General features: G+C 37.6%; 2 protein-coding genes across 3 annotated transcripts; both read right to left on the reverse strand.

Moving 5' to 3' along the window:
- Positions 1 to 1,070: 1,070 nt before the first annotated feature.
- atf4b (activating transcription factor 4b) lies at positions 1,071 to 5,438 on the reverse strand. 2 transcript variants are annotated; one of them, XM_037792293.1, is made up of 4 exons: positions 5,257 to 5,438; positions 2,651 to 3,109; positions 2,040 to 2,509; positions 1,071 to 2,009 (listed from the first exon to the last, which is right to left on the reverse strand). In XM_037792293.1, the coding sequence occupies exons 2-4, from the start codon at positions 3,003 to 3,005 to the stop codon at positions 1,470 to 1,472; spliced, it is 1,365 nt and encodes a 454-aa protein (XP_037648221.1). In that variant the 5' UTR covers positions 3,006 to 3,109; positions 5,257 to 5,438; the 3' UTR covers positions 1,071 to 1,469. The 2 variants fall into 2 exon arrangements, with proteins under 2 accessions (XP_037648221.1, XP_037648220.1); XM_037792292.1 differs by having other exon boundaries at positions 1,071 to 2,509.
- A 1,795-nt stretch (positions 5,439 to 7,233) lies between these two features.
- LOC119501141 lies at positions 7,234 to 17,662 on the reverse strand. The gene is made up of 16 exons (XM_037791278.1): positions 17,594 to 17,662; positions 17,046 to 17,250; positions 14,086 to 14,154; positions 13,390 to 13,536; positions 13,143 to 13,298; positions 12,607 to 12,711; positions 12,357 to 12,476; positions 12,157 to 12,267; positions 11,647 to 11,847; positions 10,922 to 11,035; positions 10,684 to 10,734; positions 9,941 to 10,069; positions 9,730 to 9,834; positions 8,697 to 8,736; positions 8,412 to 8,466; positions 7,234 to 8,098 (listed from the first exon to the last, which is right to left on the reverse strand). Exons 2-16 carry the CDS (start codon positions 17,049 to 17,051, stop codon positions 7,351 to 7,353), a joined length of 2,157 nt encoding a protein of 718 aa, XP_037647206.1. The 5' UTR covers positions 17,052 to 17,250; positions 17,594 to 17,662; the 3' UTR covers positions 7,234 to 7,350.
- Between the last annotated feature and the right edge of the window lie 1,504 nt (positions 17,663 to 19,166).

A 19,166-nucleotide genomic window follows, 5' to 3' on the forward strand; every position in this document is an offset into this window, starting at 1 on the left:
CAGAAAGTATTCATCTGGATTCTACCTCTTAACTCTCAAACACAACACCTGGAGAGCAGTATATAATATAATATTAAGCCAACTGTTTACTATAGACTTATAGTGCATGTTTAATACAATTCTTAAAGCTGGAATTATTATTACTAGGTCATCTGAAACCAAATGTTTCCCTTGAAAAATGAGGGCATTTACAGAGATCTACAGAGTTAGCCAAGTTTTTTTTTTCTGGAGGAATTGTTTGTCCTATTGTAAGTAGCTCTGCACCATCTTGACGTTGGCGTGCCTCCAGATAAAGATCGTCCCTGAGCTATCTGGACCAAAGCCTGGACCAATTACACAGCGCACAGCCAGGGCCAGTTGTAGGCTGAACGTACACAGTTTTTGTTGGTAATATTATTCAAGCTGTGCCTCGGTCAGCACTCTCTTTATCCCTTTATTTCACACGCTGTTCTATTCTACCACAGACACCTATGATAAATACGTATGTAGTCTTTAAACAAGCACTATACTCTTTAGCAGTGGTGGTGATTTTTGGTCAGCAGAGGGACAAAACACACTAAAAGAAGACTTTTTTTAAAAATCTGAAACTGGTTAAAAAATGGCATTTTTAACCTCACATGACTTTCAGTTGATTGGATCCATGTGTCTGCAGCCTGCTGCTGGTCAGGCGGACTCCATTATCCTCTTCCCAGTTTGTAAGAGGCTCCACACAGATGGACATCTGCAGGCTCATTGTGATGTATTATCAGACCAGGAACAAAGACTGTCTTTGTGTGGGACAAGGTTACATTCTGAACCGACTGAAAAACTGCTCATAAACTTGTGCTTTACTGATGTAAACTAATTACCTGTACAGATCTGATCACTTGCACTGCAGTCAGTGTACCTCTTGACCTGCGATTTGATCTTCCAGACTGGCCACACTAAGATACATATGCCATATAAAACTGGCATTTATATACTTAAATGAGTATGTACACTGTATATTTCCTCAACCTCGCTTGCCTACCACTATCCTCCCACTAAACATTACCGATGCCCCCAGAAGGAATCACACCAAATCCTGCCAATAGTTTTAAGACTCTTTATTAAGAGATTCATAATACAGATGATCCGGTTATACTATAATACACAATTTTTAAAATACATCCACCTGGCCGGTAACTGAGGTCCAGAGGTAGGAAACATTTACATACATTACAAAAAACACTCAAGATAATATACTGAATGGAAAATACCTGTTTCCATGTAACTACTCTAAACATTACAAAAGTATTCTATATTTAATACCAGTGTGAGATAATTAAAAAATAAATCAGTTTTGCTGGATTGTGGATCCAAGACATGTTGTGTGGTCAAAACATTCTTTACAGATACTTGTTTGCATGAAAGACATAAAAACTGGTGAGCCCACTTTCTCAATTGTCACTTCCTATTACACACACATATGTCATTGTTAGGTCCGACCACTAGGGGTCAGCACTGAGATCTTTTTTGGTCCTGGCATGGCGGACTTCGTCCATCAGCTCTTTCAGGTACTCGATCTCCCTGGCCATGGATTCAGCCTTCTCCGTCAGCTCCATGTTCTTCCTCTCCAGCAGTGTGTGCTCTTCAAGAAGGCATTCCTGCTCGGTTTTCTTCTTCTGCCTGTAACGTGTGGCCGCCGTCTTATTCTGCTCCATCTTCTTCAGCTTCTTCGCCTTTGGTGGCTTCGAAGTCGCCCGTTCGTCTCCATCTGCACCCCGCTGGGACTTGACTTTGAAGCTGGTGGCGCTGGGAGACGGTGGACTGGCTTTATATGCGGGCTCGGGGTACGGTCTGCTTCTGAAGGACTTTGTTGGAGTGGAGGCAGGAGGGGAGGAATGAACGACCGCTGATGTGGTGGTTACAGTGGTGGTGGTGATCCCGATTTCATCTTTGGGAGCCAGCACGAGGACGATGCGGGTCGGCGAAAGGGTGAGCACGATCCTCGGGACCTGAGGGACGACAGAAACGACCACTGGCTTCACCTCCCTCTCTGAGACGTCTACTTCACTCACCTCGCTCTCTGAGACGTCTACTTCACTGCCCAGGTCCAGGGTGTAGGCTGGGGAGGAGGGAGAGTCGACCATGGGAGGGGAAGGCGGGTCTGGAGAAGCGGGCTCGGATTTGATTTCCAGCTCGTGTTGTGGCTCTGGGACGCACAGGGGGAGGCAAGGGACATCCTGTTCGTCTATGTAAGACTCAGCCTCATCCACTGTAATGACTGACGGATCTGAGCAGACAGTGGGAGGGGTCGGTGGAGGTATGCTTGGAAGAGAAGCAGAGGGAAGACTGGAGAGCACGGGGGTTGAGAGAGTGGGCATTGGGAGGGAGTCGAGCTCCATGGGGCAATCCAGGGAGGCTAGGAGGTCCGCTGGACAGCTGGGGGGCTCTTCACTAGGACTGCAGGAGCCAATCAGAGAGTCCAGGTCAAACTCGTTCAGATCCACCCTCTCAGCCATCCAGTCCAGGTCACAGAACATATCCTCTGTAGAGGCAAAGGAAGCAGTATATTATTGAGATGTTCTTTCCCTGTTAAACTGGTTGTCTATACTAAGAGATGGTGCTCAAAAAGTATTTCAAATATTTTAATAAAAGGTGCTTTTTTATTATTTCACACTGCCGTTACCTTTGCTGTCATCTGAGACGGTCGGTCTCAGCTGACTAGGATGGCCCAACCAGGGGAGGGAGAGCATGTCGGACTCCATCCCAGCTTTGTCCCCCTGGAGGAGGACGTCCGGCGGCGAGGGAGGAGGAGAGTAAAAGGGAGGAGGAGAGGAGGAAGAGGACAGCGACGAGGAGGTGAGAGGCGACACGGGTGAAGTGTCGCCCAACGACGAGGGTCCTCCTCCTTCCTGTTGTTCTTCTTGGTCAGGACGTGAAGTTAAGAAGCTGATGGCGTCAGCCATGGGAGAGGAAGGACCCCAGAGAAGGGCCTCCATGTCTTCCAGGCCAAACTGTGAGTTTGTCATCATCATGGTCATAGTGGCTGTTGTTGGTCACGAACGGGGTGCGCGACGACGAGAGGAAAGTCTCCAACTCTTTTATGCTGTCGGATGCAGCAGTGCTGAGGGTTTCCACGAAGGACCTGAGGATAGGGGGAAAGAAAGAAGACATTTGTGATGAAAATCTGAAAATAAATATTGTGGAAATATACTTTAATTAATAAAGCCTATCAAAACATTTGATGATTTAAACTGTATAATAATACTAAAGAATTTTTATGGGTATATAATAATATAGTTAGTATGAAAATAATGTTTCTGTTCTCAAAAAGGCACATTTAGCTGTAAAATGGAGGAAATACCAAGCACCGCCCACCAGCCGGAACAAACTTTCTTATTTTACAGCTAACCAGTTGAACTAGTGGAAAGCAAACATCCAAAACACACATTTAGATGTTTATTTAACTACTTTGTCTATTTGCGTCTGTAGATTTCTCATAAATTCACCTAAAGTTAGCATTACATAATGCCTCATTTGCATATTTAAACATACAATTTCAGAAAACTTGTAATAAAAAATAATTGTCTTAACGTAGGTAATAAACAGGGGAAGCTTCATGGTGGTGTCTAGTTAATTTTTCATCTATTCACCTGTAGGCTAGTGTCTTCAAAATGTATGAAATTTTACAATACATATCTTTAAAGGCTGTTTTCTCTAAATGAGTTTTTTCTCAGACTTTGAGCCAGAAATCTCCACTTAAGTAGCACTCATATACCAAACTCTCCAGTTTCATTCCCATCTATAGTCTGAAGTTTTTAACTGACGGGTTTGTTCACATATCATTCATAGAATGATTTATACAACATTTTATTCCTTAAAAAAATATGGCGAAAATTGAAAATCTGAACATTAATATTGTAGAAATATACTTAATATATATATATATATATATATATATACTTAATAAAGCCTATCAAAACATTTGATGATTAAACTGTCAATAATACTAAAGAATTTTTATGGGTAAATAATAATATAGTTAGTATGAAAATAATGTTTCTGATCTCATGCAGTCCGGAGAAAATACAGAAGTATCAAATCAAGGACTACTTGGCTGCTAAACAGCTTCTTTCCCACAGCAATCAGAATGTGAACTGCACTAAAGAGACTGTTCCTTTAATAATATCTTTTATTTTTAAATTGTAACTATTTATTCTATTCTATTTTTAGTTTATTTAAATATCTATGTATTTACTGTGAAGCGCTCCATATGTATGTCTGTATTGGGGGAGTGTGTGTGTGAGTGACGGTGTGTGTATATATTCTCTGTTATTTATTTTATAATTGTGTATGTATTCCCTATCTTATATTTATCGAACAAATTGCTATTGTTGCTGTTATATGTTTATAATGATGATTGTATTTTACTTCATTATTGTTATTCAATTGATTGACCGATAGTCTATTATACAGGGATGAGAGAGTAACAAACAGGAACAAAGAATCTCACTGCCATGTCAATGTGTATGTGATCAATAAACTAAACTTTAACTATTTATTAGTGCTCTTAATTACTGGCTAATTACTTTATAGTTTTCACCAATTGTTTTGCACTGAATTTCAGAGTGGTGGATGTAAGAAACACAATTTCGTTTTTATGTGGAAATAAAAATGACAAATAAAAGGAATCCTGAATCTATCTCAAAAAGGCAAATCCCATTTTTGGTGCAACACTGCCCCCATCACTGCAATGCACCTGCTGCACATCACATGCTCTCACCCAGCTACCAGTCTTGTGACTCTGACGTCAGCCTGTCTCTACACAGGGTCACTGACGTCATCCTCCTTCTCTGTCAAACAGCCTCACTGTTGTTCTCAACACGCCTACACGAAGCCGCCATTTTGACCAAAAAAGAGGAAACGAACCATTTTCTTGCTGCCACGTAGACACTCGAGATTATAACACTGATAATTCCTGCACACGTAACAACGCAGTTTTGGGCTATTAGATTGTCTTAAATGGTCTCAAAATGTAGCATTTCACATTAATGACACGTGGTACGTCATCTCAGTAGTTACATGTGTATTTTAATATACCCCCCACGTCATTATATACAACAATTCGGGATTTAAATAGTCAAATTAATTGTAAATGACAAGCTAACTTAGTGTTAGTGTGAACGCACCACGAGCACTAAACTTAGTGCTCGTGGTGCGTTCAGGCTGCTGATGACGCGGTAGGCCGGACTAGCTTTCATCGACCAAATGTTATAAAAATATAATACTTACAACATGTTTCTGAATTGGAAGTGAGTCAGTGCACTGGTTGGATGCACTGTTTTGTTGGCGGCTGGGTAGCGGCACACTTTTAGACTGCCATTTCGGCCTGATAGAGCGCTGTTCGTCAATGTGGTATTTCTCTTCGTTTGTTGTTCCTCGGGAGGGAAAATGGCGAATGTGGTGGCGCGGTGCTGATATATATAGTTCAGGCGAGGACTGGAGGTATCCTTCCGCAGTGAACACACATTATCACTCCGCCACATTCCAGACATACTTTACCGGCATCCCTAAAACAAAGTAATCACTGTTCTAGTACTGCTGGTATTGACTTTAATAATGACAGTGATTTCCATTAATTCTGCGGTTTTATTTATCAGAGTTTTATTATATGTTATTGTAATTTTAATAATCACCGATTTTATTGTATCTAAAGTGTATAATTTTATCGTCATTTTATTAATCACTTATTTTATTGTATTTAATTCGTATAATTTATTTATATTTTAATGTTATTTTAATATCATCTATTGTATTTTATTTAATTTGTATAATTTATTTATATTTTATTATTTTAATATCACCTATTTTATTGTATGTAAAGTGTATAATTTTATTCTATTTTATTGTTATTTTATTAATCACTTATTTTATTGTATTTAATTCGTATAATTTGATTTTATTTTATTGTTATTTTATTAATCACTTATTTTATTGTATTTAATTTGTATAATTTATTTATATTTTAATGTTATTTTAATATCATCTATTGTATTTTATTTAATTTGTATAATTTATTTATATTTTATTATTTTAATACCACCTATTTTATTGTATGTAAAGTGTATAATTTTATTCTATTTTATTGTTATTTTATTAATCACTTATTTTATTGTATTTAATTCGTATAATTTGATTTTATTTTATTGTTATTTTATTAATCACTTATTTTATTGTATTTAATTTGTATAATTTATTTATATTTTAATGTTATTTTAATATCATCTATTGTATTTTATTTAATTTGTATAATTTATTTATATTTTATTATTTTAATACCACCTATTTTATTGTATGTAAAGTGTATACTTTTATTCTATTTTATTGTTATTTTATTAATCACTTATTTTATTGTATTTAATTTGTGTAATTTATTTATATTTTATTGTTATTTTAATATCATCATTTGTATTGTATTTAATTTGTATAATTTATTTATATTTTATTATTTTAATATCACCTATTTTATTGTATGTAAAGTGTATAATTTTATTCTATTTTATTAATCACTTATTTTATTGTACTTAATTTGTATATTTGATTCTAGTTTATTGTTATTTTATTAATCACTTATTTTATTGTATTTAATTTTTATAATGTATTTATATTTTATTGTTATTTTAATATCACCTGTTGTATTGTATTTAATTTGTATAATTTATTTATATTTTATTATTTTAATATCACCTATTTTATTGTAATTAACCTGTATAATTAAATTATATTTTTTATTATTCTATTAATGTCTTATTTTATTGTATTTAATTTGTATAATTTAATTCTATTTTATTGTATTTAAGTTGTAGAGTTTTATTTTATTGTTATTTTATTAAACCAGTTTTTACTTCACACTGTTTTAATATTACTGTTATTATGACTTTTAATTCTATTTTATTACAATTTCATCGTTTCATTGTCTCGCGTGCATTGGTCTCAGATTATCTTATTGTTAAATTGTTGAATTGTTTTTGTCTTTTCTGTTGTTTTCACGGTTCACTCTTCTGTTCTATCTTACGTTCGGCTTGTCAATTATCTGTGAAGCACTTTGAACTGCACTAACCTGTATGAAAGATTCTATGCAAATAAAGTTTGATTAATTGATTGAATGGTAGTAGAACTACAATCTTGAACTTTCCTTAAATACTGGCTTTAATAAATCACACATTAGGATTTAAAAAAATAAAATGTTTATTCAAATATAAGTAGTAAATAAGGGATTTATTCTTCAATTGCACCGATCAAAACATCTCTTTCTCTCTCACACACACACACACACACACACACACACACACATGCATACACAAATCAACACTAAAGTGCTTTGATTCACCCGAACATTTCCCACATGTGATTCAGGTTATATAGTTCATACTGCAGATTTTCAGCCAGCAGGCGAACTCTGACAGAAAACCTGCTCTTATTGGACTTCTTCAGCTTCAGTCCGTCCTTTTCTGTAAAATACTGATCCATATCCTTGACAAAAGCCAGAAGCAGCCTCTCAGATGCCATCCCACCCCCCATATGTGCAACAGTAGTCCTACTATCCTTGTTCATGGTGTTCTGAAACACAGACCGTGACAGATGTGCCACCTTCAGTACCTCGGCATGGGCTCCTGCCCTCTGTAACCTGGCGATGTCGTGCATTCGAAGCTCATTCATCCCAGAGAGGATGAAACTCAGACAGTTTTCCAGGTCGACAATATTTCCCTTATATTCGTATACAAGTTTCTCAACCGCCATCCTGTTCACGATCTTCTTGTTGGCCTTAGCAGTGTGGACGCTCATGCCCCCAGCGGACGCCACCATACCAGCACCAATAGCTGTAGCGATCAGCGAGGTACCCAAGGTCATAGGAGCGAAGGCGATACCCAAGACTGCAGTCACCCCTCCTACAGCACCCGTGGTGCCTCCAGCGATGTCCATGGTTTTGCCCTTCTTCTTCAACTTGTCCAGGCTGTCGGAGATGGAGGTGAACTCTGTGATGACGTTCCGCAGGCACTCATTGCGTTTCATCATGAGGAGGTTGTAGAGGCGCAGGGCCTTCCTCACGTTCATTGCTCTCTCACTAAATGATCTACATAGGGAAAGTGACAAAAATCAGTTTCTTTATCCAGCTCATTTAGTTACATTTATTCGGAATTACTGTAACTTTCATTGTCACATTCAAGTTGTTATGCAAAAGGCCACGTTTTGATTAGGTGTTTAGAACTGTTCACCAGAAAACTGTAGCTGTTCCAAACTGTACTTCTAATTTGTATACTCTGAAGCCCTTTTTTCCTCTGAAAAAGTATAAATACATTTCTAGAAATATCGTGACACAAAACTTATGGCCCCAAAATGACATTGTTAGAGCACAAGTATTAATATGATAGTGTCTTTTTGGTTACCTGAGTTCCTCCTCTATGCCGAGGCCATACACTGACGGATCCATTAAATCATTTTCTGTTGGAGTGACAGCACATAGATTAGATAATGTACACTTTGATCACGCTCTTTGTTACTGAGGACACTGTCAGTTTTTACATGGTTACTGATTTATTTATTTATTTTACTTTTTTTTTTTTTAATGAATACATTGAATATTGGTAGTCAATATAAAAGCGTTTAAAGCTTCGTTAGTCTTCAAGAAAATGACACAATATCTATCTAAAAAAACAAAATGTTGTACTTACTTGACACTCTTTGCAACCATCTCAACATCCCAATGACGTCCTGAGGAAAACAGGTTTTTATTTAGTATCATTCATTCATTCATTCATATCATTAGTATCTTTTTTATATCTATTGCTTTTATTAAATTTTTTTCTGTTGGTAAGACAATACACTCTTCTGCAAACTGTGAATCTGTATTATATGGTGCCTTCAAATGGGGTCGTGTTTGCTGTGTTCACGAGAAGAGTCCACATGAACGACCACAAGAGGGGGGCTCTTGTGGTATTCACAACCTCGTAAGTGGAAATTTTCTGAAAGCTACAAGTTCACGAGTTGTGACGTGTTTGTTGACGTTTTCAGAAATAGCGGAGGCCATGGAGGTTTATTTTTCGGTGCATAATAACTTCATATATTGTAATTTTAGTCGTATATTGTTTTTCTTCTGAATTATATAATATGTCTGAGGAAAATATTGATACTCCCAACAGCCTCATCTTTCTCCTCTGTCATTATGCCTTTGCATTTCCTGCATTATTTTACCCACTTAATAGCTTGCTAAATTGTTAGCCTCTGTGGCTTCTAGATGCCGACAGTAACGTGTTCTCACGACTTAACCACTTGAACGGCAAGCATATTGTGTACACGGCTTCCCAAATACGAGCTCACGAGTTTCATTTGAAGGCACCAATAGACCTTTCCATTGCAATTCTGTTGCTAGGGCAACCACTTTGGTCCAACTTTACTTCCTGTCAGTTACTGCATTAGCAAACATTGCAACAGGAAATACAAATGGGGCCATTTAGAATATTTATGTTGCCAAGTTTGAAAAGGTCTCTATGACACAAATGTATAATTATTGTACTTTGAATGGCCAGTCATGTGGAGAGTTTCAATCGTTAAAAGCACAATAAAAACCGTGTTTAAAAATAAAATCTTTTGCAGAGAAACAATACATTTTATTCATAAAACCATCTCAAACTTAGTACAAAATGAACTTGTGTTAAATCACAGTTTATTTGCAGGTGGAGGCGTGAACTATTTAGAAGAGCCTACCTCTGATTCCACGGTGGACTGGTGAAGAGTGAAAGTGCGGCAGCGTACTGTTGGACTCTCTTCTTGTTTCTGGTAGCGTAATGTTGGCCTCTCTTCTTGTGTCTTCTGTTAGTGTTTAACAGACATAGATTAATGGATCAGAATTTAAATAAAGCATGCAATTGTCTATGTCTATGTGTGTGTGCGTGCGTGCGTGCGTTGTCTCTCTTACCATCTTCTCTATATCCTCTGGCAGAACGTCCAGGTAGGGACGGTGCTCTAGCTCACTGTACACTGTATCCAATGGCTCCCCCTTTGAAGGTGGGTGAGGCGGGGAGAATGAAGGTGGTGGTGGTAGAGTCTGTGATAGACAAAGAAAATTAAGCTTTTAATTAGGTTGTCAATCGTTTAAAATATTTAATAACGATTAATCAAAATCGGGATCGGATGTAGTAGGACATCCTGGTATTTTTGGAATATTGCATTTGACATACTACAGTATGTATTGGGACATACTAAATGTTTTTCTGGCGTACCATTCAAATGTAGATATGAAGGGTTCATTCTAAGCTGAGGAAAACACAATGATTCTTAGTTTCCGGTGATTATACACTAATGAAAACATAGTTATGAATATTATATTCAATTTCTGCTAATATATCCCCTGAAATGTTACACACTGTTCCTTTAAAGATCTAGGAAAATCTTCAACTAATTTTCTCAATTTCTCTACAAGTCAAATTAGTTGTTGTTGACTCAACTTGGTAGGTGTCACTTCCTGTTATAAGCCCAAACAGCACTTGGGCCGGCCCTACCAAAATCAACATTCCACACACTGACTGATTGAACAAATAGTGAAGCCATATGATTTTCCATGACAGCATGACAAACCCATGTCTTTCAGCATCTTTTGTTGCTGTTTTGACACCTGTCCAAGCATTATTCATCACCTATAATCTGCAGTGGCTCTCATACCTTTGGAGATGACTGCCCGTGTCGAGGCAGAAGTTCAGGTGTGTCTGGTACCTGAAAATCAAAGACATTCACTTTGTGGTTGCATAACGCAGTTGAATACGACCAAAACACTGAATGCATTCCAACAGTTCTTTTCATACAGGTTGCTGAGCTTTCATGCTGTTGATTGTTGAGTTGGAATCTTTATTTATTACCCTTAACTCACAGAAAACACTGAGTCCATAATAATAACTTTTACCTTGCAATTTACTGTCCCAAAAGTCCTGCAGATGTTCACCTCTTTAGCAACAGCTGGTGAGACTGGAGGTTGTTGAATAGAGCATTTGGATTCCTGAATCTCATCAGTGCCGCTCTATCCAAGAAAATATTAACAAGACAGAAAAAAAAAACATTATTAAAGGGGAACTACGCCCATTTTTCAAAATTCATACATGTTATTCGTATGGTCTAAGATAACACGTTAAAATCTCTTAAGCTTGTGTTAACCACAGATCTTATTTCATGCATCTAACTAAAAACCCATTGAAAAAACCCATTGACTTCCAGACGAGGGAACCGGAAGTGCTAAAATGCTAACTCATTTCCGGGTTTTAGGACTCAATCCTGCAGCACTCTATGCATAACTTTGAGCTTGGAATTTATCGTTGCACAAGAAGTCAGCGGGTCAGCTCTTCTTTAGCGACAGCTGGTGAGACGGCCGGTTGTTGCATAGAGCATTTGGATTGCTGACCCTCATCAGTGCCGCTCTATCCCAGAAAACATTAACAAGACAATTTATTATTTACATATTTTTTAAATCAGGAACAGTTGAGCTTTTGTTCTGTCAACATCTAGCTATATAGATATGCACACACACATATAAAGTCGGGACTCAGAAATGGCTGTCAATCACCTGTAGATGTGTCTCAAAGAAGTCTAACGTGATGCAGAAAGGTTGATGAGGTAAAACACGTTAGCCCTTACCTCAGGTTTTATGCTCATTGTAGAACATCTCTTGGAGGGAAGAGGGGGGCGTTCAGGTCGTGTAGGAGAGTGTACTCCCTCAGTACTGTCAGCCGTTGTACTAGAAGTCCCGCAGAAGGTCACCTCTTCTTTAGCGACAGCTGGTGAGACTGGAGGTTGTTGAATAGAGCATTTGGATTGCTGACTCTCATTTGTGGCGCTCTATCCAAGAAAATATTAACGAGACAGAAAAAAAAACATTATTAAAGGGGATCTACACCCATTTTCAAAATTCATACATGTTATTCCTATGATCTAAGACAGTCCAAAAAATATCAGTAAAATAAACAACTCTCTCCCAAATCCAAAAATTATGACCCTATACCCTATATGACACCAAAACACTGAATGCATTCTAGCATTTGTTTTTATGCAGGTTGCTGAGCTTTCATGCTGTTGATTGTTGAGTTTGAATATGTATTTATATACCCTCAACTCACAGAAAACACTGAGTCCATAATGATAATTTACCTTGAAATGCGTCGTATAAGTCCCAAAGATGTTCACCTCTGAGACGGCTGGTGAGACTGGAGGTTGTTGCATGGAGCTGATGTAGGATTGCTGACTCTCATCAGTGCAGCTCTGTCCAAGAAATATTAACAAAACATTATTAAACACATTTCACATTTTTAAACCAGTTCATAATGCATAGCTTTTAGCCTGCAATTTACCGTTGTACAAGAAGTCACACAGAGGGTCACCTCTTCTTTAGCGACAGCTGGTGGGACTGGAGGTTGTTGCATGGAGCTGATGTAGGAACATCTGGATTGTTGACTCTCATCAGTGCAGTTCTATCCAAGAAAATAGTGGATTTTTGGGACAACTTAGAAATGACTGTCAATAACCTTTCAGATGTGTCTCAAAGAGGTCTAACGTGTTTTGCAGAAAGGTTGGGATGAGGTGAAACACGTTAGCACTTACCTCAGGTTTTAGCCTCATTGTAGAACCTCTCCTGTAAGAGGAGGGAGGTGGGGGGCGTTCAGGCCGTGTAGGAGAGTTTACTTCCTCAGTACTGACAGCTGGAGACTAGCAGAGAAATTAAGAAGGAGCAAGTAAGCTATAGTTGCCCCTTGTATCATTTAAGGGCTTTTCACACTGCACTAAGGGAGCTGCTACTAAAGGTTATCCTTGGGTCAACTCTTAGCAAATATGCAGTGTGAAAAGACCATTAGTGAATCACAACACACTTGGAAAAACAAAAATGGTAGCCTAAATATCAAGGGTTTGAAAATTAATTTTGGATACATTTTTTATCCTAAAAGTCATTATTTAAAAAAGTATTTATGTTACTAAAAACATTATAATATGAGCAAAATTTTAAAGGAATAGTTCAACATTTTGAGAAAGGTGCTTATTTGCTTTCTTGCAGAGTCGGACAAGAAGATCGATACCACTCTCACGTCTATCCGTTAGGAGAAACAGCTTGTTACTTTGTTTAAAATATCATATACCTTCACATTTGGCTCAGAAATTGAAGTCACATAGTGATTGCCTCCGTCGACTGTGGGTTTACTGGAGATCAAATATTTGTGTGAATACAGTGGTGGTCTGGGAGGAGAGCGAACAGGGCGAGGCGTCTTATAGTCTGCAGGATATCCACCGAGTTGGGAACTCTGATGACAGAATGACAATGAAAAAAAATTAATGCATGCTAATTAATAAGCGCTATCGTGAGTTAATCTTAGAGACAATATCCCGACTTACCACTACATTGGTTGTATTGCTAGTCATGTCTGCAGGGTCAACAGTGCTATTGTTGTTGTTATACTGGGACTTTGGTTGTATTTTCGACCTGGGACGAGGTACAGGCCTGACTTTAACCTCTGACTGGCTTCCATCTGTGACATCAGGCTGACAAAAAAACAAAAACATAAGTGAATCAATATTTCTAGTAATGCATGAGAACATAGCTCAATAACCACAATAGTGTTTAAAAGAAAATCATCAAGTCTATACCAAGAAGTTCAATCTCAAGTCCTAGGATTTCTATTTTTACAGCACTCTGAATGTCTCTGGTTCCTCTAAAGATGCAGATTAGACTGTTGTCAGGCTAAAGCATCATAGATGTGGGTCAATAGGGGCCTACTACATCCAATAGTGGGTTTTATCATCTATTTACATGGTAGTGTAAGTTAAGTACGTTTTATAACGTGTTAGAATGTGTTGCTTTTAAGTTTCGCATTCACTTTTATAACGTAGTAGGTGTAGTAGGCCCCTGTTGACCCACATCTATGGAGCTTATAGCGACCGATAACGCATAGTTAATGAAGCCTGATAACAGCCGAATAGGGTGAAAGATGAAACAATGTGATAACATGAAAATTACCGGCAGACACACCAAAAACCATTCAGCAATTCATGCATTCGGATGGAGAACAGTTAGCAGGAACTTGTGTTTACCATTAGTGCATCCAGTTCTTCGTACACCGACTCTGAGACGTCCCAGGAGCTGGCGATGGTGGACTTCATCTAGGGGTTTAATAGTGACAGAAAGTCTAATATTAGAGCTATTAAGATAAGAGCAAAGGCTGCCAAACAACCAGTCATTGGTTTAAAATGACTACACATGCACTGTATTGCTGTTGTCCTTCTCTTTGTATATGATTACATAAAAACTGTTCTTGTTGTCTAACAGGGAAGAACCGTGTTTCTTGTCTAATTGACTGTACAGGTCCTGTAAACCTTGAGTAAATGATTACCACATATATCCGTAATTTAATTCTGATCATGATAATCAGCAGTTGTAAACATCGTGGACGGATTAATCTGTAAGGTTTCTTGGTGCAATGAGCTGCTCGGCCTCTATTAACCCTAGGTAGTTTTGGTCTTAGTCGATTAAGATTTCTGTAGTCGATTAGTCATTTTTTATCCTTTTTCACGCTGAATTACTTATTTCCAAGAAGCTTATGAGCACATCTCTGGTAAACACAAGATTTAAAGTGGTGCTTTTGTGTGATTCTTTGTGGAGAAACTCAGTTTTACAGATCTGTCGGTTAAATCAACTCGATCGATTAGTCGACAAAATCGTCTGAGGGTTAGTTGATTTCAAATTTCTTTGGTCAAGGACAGCCCTAATTAACCCCACCATTATATTGTTTATGGTATTTCCATGCCTGACCCCAGGTGTACTGTGTGATAATTTTATTTAAAAACAAATTTATTTAGTAATATGCACAATATGAGCATAACACTGAAATAATGAAGAACTAGATTTTGACACAGGGGTCCTCTTCAAGACATGGCCTCAAAATAATCAGGAACCACCAAAAGGCCCTCACCATGTCAGTTGATGTTGTGCTTTAGTGCTGCGTGTTCCCAGTCATTTTTAAATTAATTAAATGACCACAAATCAGTTGACGCAAATCGACCATGGGGCATCAGGGCCCGCTTTGCCCGGTTACTAATCCAGTCTTGGTTGCCATAGCGGGAGACCAATGTTCATAATTTGTGAATAATGTTTAATGCTGAAAAAAAATAACCAAATGGGCATTTTTTTAAAACACCGGGCATTTTGACATGTCACAGTACCGGAGACACACAGGTGTGTATGTTGGATCACTGTCATACTGTCAGGACTTACTGGAACAGTACATAAATATGTAAATCAATTTTTTTCCGATTAACTGTTGGCAGAGAAGTTAATTAGTACTGTGACATTCAATGATGTGAATAGATACAAGCACTGTCTACCAGCCAAAGAGAAAAATATGACTGCAATGCATTTTACGGAATTTGCGTGCGAAACCAGCTGAGCTGAGATCAGCATTGTTTACAAAAGCAATAGCATTCCTGATGGGAGGGTTTGCTGGAAAGCGCGCACAGGCAACACTGGTAATTCCACCTGCAGTGTAATTAGTGCTTCTCAGTGTTGTCTTCTACATATTTCATCAGAGACAAATGGTGTATTATAACAAATCTGCTTTTGTGTTGCAGTCTGCTCTTATCAGTACAATAGTTGGATAGTTGTTTGAGCAGCGGGACTATAGCAAGACATTTAAGCATTTTAAACGCACCACCATGCGCTGCTGTATTCACAAGTTCATATCACTGGTTTGATATGTTTAGCTGGACTCCCACATTGTCTCATAGGTGCTCTGATTCTACAAGGTTTGCTGCTGTTTTAGTTCGAGCTTGTGTTTCACTGCTTGGGACAAATTCATACTAGCTAATTGACTGTGTAACTTATTAATGTACAGAGCTCCAGATATAATGACCAATAAGTTATAGTAATTTATTCAGTGAATTGGTGGTATATGTTATGTTAGATGTTATAGTTATAACAAGATGTTATTCACATTATAACAATATATTTTCATGTTATTACGATATACAAACTTATCACTTTATAACATGAAACCTTTCTTTATCTTTTCTCTGTTTAACAATATAGTATTTATCTGGTTATAACATTCAACTTTTCATGTTAAAAAATGATAACTAATTGTTAAAACATAAAACATTTTATGTTATAACGTGATCATCACTTATATTGTTAAAACATAAAAAATGTCATGCTATAACAATATACTATGTTATCACGTTATAACGTGATTATCATCCCTTATATCGTTAAAATGCGAAACATTTCACTTTATAGCAATATAAGTGATGATCATGTTAAAATGTGTAACGTTTTATGTTATAACAATAAGTTATCACGTTTTAACATGAAAAGTTTCACGATATAACAACATAAATAGTATTTTGTTATAACGAAAAAGTTTCTTGCTATAACGTGATAAGTTTGTCGGCTGTAATAACGTGGAAAAACATCTTGTTTTAACAACAAACTTTTCACGTTATAAAGTGATATTGATCCATTTTTTTCTGCCGTAGAATAATAATTAGTGGTGCAGTAATCACTGTTAATTAGTGGGTTAATGTTGCCGCTGGTAAAGGTGGGTGGTGCTTATTTAAATTAGTTTATTCACTGCCAGGTAGCTTAATCCATAATAATATAAATGATGTATTATATATATATTTTGTATGAATAATCTAAACCTGAAAAGTAACTAATATTGTCAAATAAGCCGTTCTTACAGTGGAGTAAAAGGTATAATATTGCATTCCGAAATATAGTGGAGTAGTTGGAAATACTGAAATAAAGTACCTCAAAATTGTATAGTTAAGTACAGTACTTGAGTAAATATACTTGTTTAACATTTCACCACTGCATGCAACTCACATGTGAGGCATCACCCCGGTATGTTTCTTAATCTCTGAATGAGGGTGGAGGTAGAAACAAGGTGAAACCAGGTACACCCTTGTAGGTTAGAAGAAGAGTAAAAGTCTGTATCCCTTAAGCCCAACTCTCTCATATATTTGACTATTTATATACAACAGAAAGAGCTGATTCTTACCATCATGTTCCACTTTTATCCACGTTATCAGTCGTCTTTACTTCACTATTCCGTTTAATCCTTTGGTTATGGATCCAGTGTAAGAAATCTCCCATGTGTATCCTTACATGCCTTTACTCTTGTCAGGACACAGATGCCATTAATGCCTCTTTCTCTGTCGTCCGGTCCGAGTAGTTAGTCCTACTCACACTCAGGTGTGAATTCCCTGCAACGTCACAACAGAGGAAGACTGTGTGGGTGGTTCCTCTTTTTTGCAAAAGTACAACAATTAAATACAGTAAATTACAAGTGGAAAGTAGACTGTAAATATGCCAACGCTGTCATTTCGACAAACTCGTAGTCAGGTATGAGGATATTGCATTGACTTACATTCATTCTTGGGAGGCTTACCCTAACCCGAACCATCACCATACCAAACACCTCCCATAATTCTAAACAAACCCTCACGATAACCATCACCACTACATGCCAAACACCACCCTCTAACTCTAAACTAACCCTAACCTCAACCAATCTCCAAGTCTTCACCCTGATGTTTAAAGGTTTACCTTGTGGGGGACCGGCTTTTCTTATTGTCAACAGCCCCAAGTCTGATTCATGATGATGGAGGGTGTGTGTGAGTGTGATTGTTGATGTTTTTGTTCATACATAAATCTTTATGTCCAAGTGTAGGTGTTTCCTGTGTTGGAGACCTCATCTAAAACTCGTTCAACAGGCCAAGGGAGTGCCTGTTCTGTGATCATGTCTAGGAATGCTTCAGCGTTTTGTTGTCAGAGAGCTCAGGATTGTTGAATGGTGGCTTGGATGACTCATCTTGAATTGGTATTTGCTGTGGTTTGTATATAAGACTCTTGTTCTTCATAAGTGTGGGTTACTACCGAGTACCTGAGATAGCGACTTTTGAATGATACGGTATCAATCTTCTCATGCAACTCTCAGCAAGAAGGCGAATAAGTGTATTTTCCAAAATGTTGAACCATTCCTTTAAAGGAACGCTCAAAAGATTTTAAACATCAAGATCAGTCTACTCGTCACGGGGAGTACAACTCTGTTCTGAAGCTTATTTCATAGATATACGATTATGATTTTAGTTTTACATCTGCAAATCTAATTTTGACCTCAGAGCAGACAAATCCTTGGGCACACCCTGTGATATTTGGCTCAGGTTGGGAACCACTGCTCTACAATGTTAACATCGTCTACAATATATATATATATTAGGGCTGTCAATTGGTTAAAATGTTTTATCACGATTAATCATATGATTGTCCATGATTAATCATCTGTTCAAAATGTTCCTTAAAGGCAGTTTTGTCAAGTATGTAATACTCTTATCAACATGGGAGTGGGCAAATATGCTGCTTTATGCAAATGTATGTCAATATGTATTATTGGAAATCAATTAACAACACAAATAAATTACAAATATTGTCCAGAAACCCTCACAGGTACTAAATTTAGTATAAAAAATATGCTCAAATCATAACATGGCAAACTGCAGCCCAACAGACAACAACAGCTGTCAGTGTGTCAGTGTGCTGACTTGACTTTGACTTGCCCCAAACTGCATGTGATTATCATAAAGTGGGCATGTCTGTAAAGGGGAGACTTGTGGGTACCCATAGAACACATTTACATTCACATATCTAGAGGTCAGAGGTCAAGGGCCCCCTTTGAAAATGGCCATGCCAGTTTTTCCTCGTCAAAATGTTGCGTAAGTTTGGAGCATTATTTAGCCTCCATCGCACAAGCTAGTATGACATAGTAGGTACCGATGGATTTCTTAGGTTTTTCTAGTTTCATATATGTCCAGTGCGCTGTGTAACGTTATATCAGTTACATTTATTTACACTTTCACATCTCCCCATCATGTTCTTCCCCTTTTCCATTCAGCGGGATCTAATTCAACAATGTTCATATGGCAAGGCACGACCTGGCACGGCTCGGCACGGTCAAAAACTGTTTGGCTCTCTGTCTCACACCCCCCCGATCCTAATCAGGAGAGCTTACCTATATGCACTTTCATGTCCATGTTACACCCTGTGGTCAGTGCTGGAACTGCAGGAATATATTACAGTTTTTCTCGATTGTTTACACACATTTTCTGAAAGCATGCCTCAT

The sequence above is a fragment of the Sebastes umbrosus genome, chromosome 14 (genome assembly GCF_015220745.1).
Source record: "Sebastes umbrosus isolate fSebUmb1 chromosome 14, fSebUmb1.pri, whole genome shotgun sequence".
In the NCBI taxonomy this organism is placed as follows: domain Eukaryota; kingdom Metazoa; phylum Chordata; class Actinopteri; order Perciformes; family Sebastidae; genus Sebastes; species Sebastes umbrosus.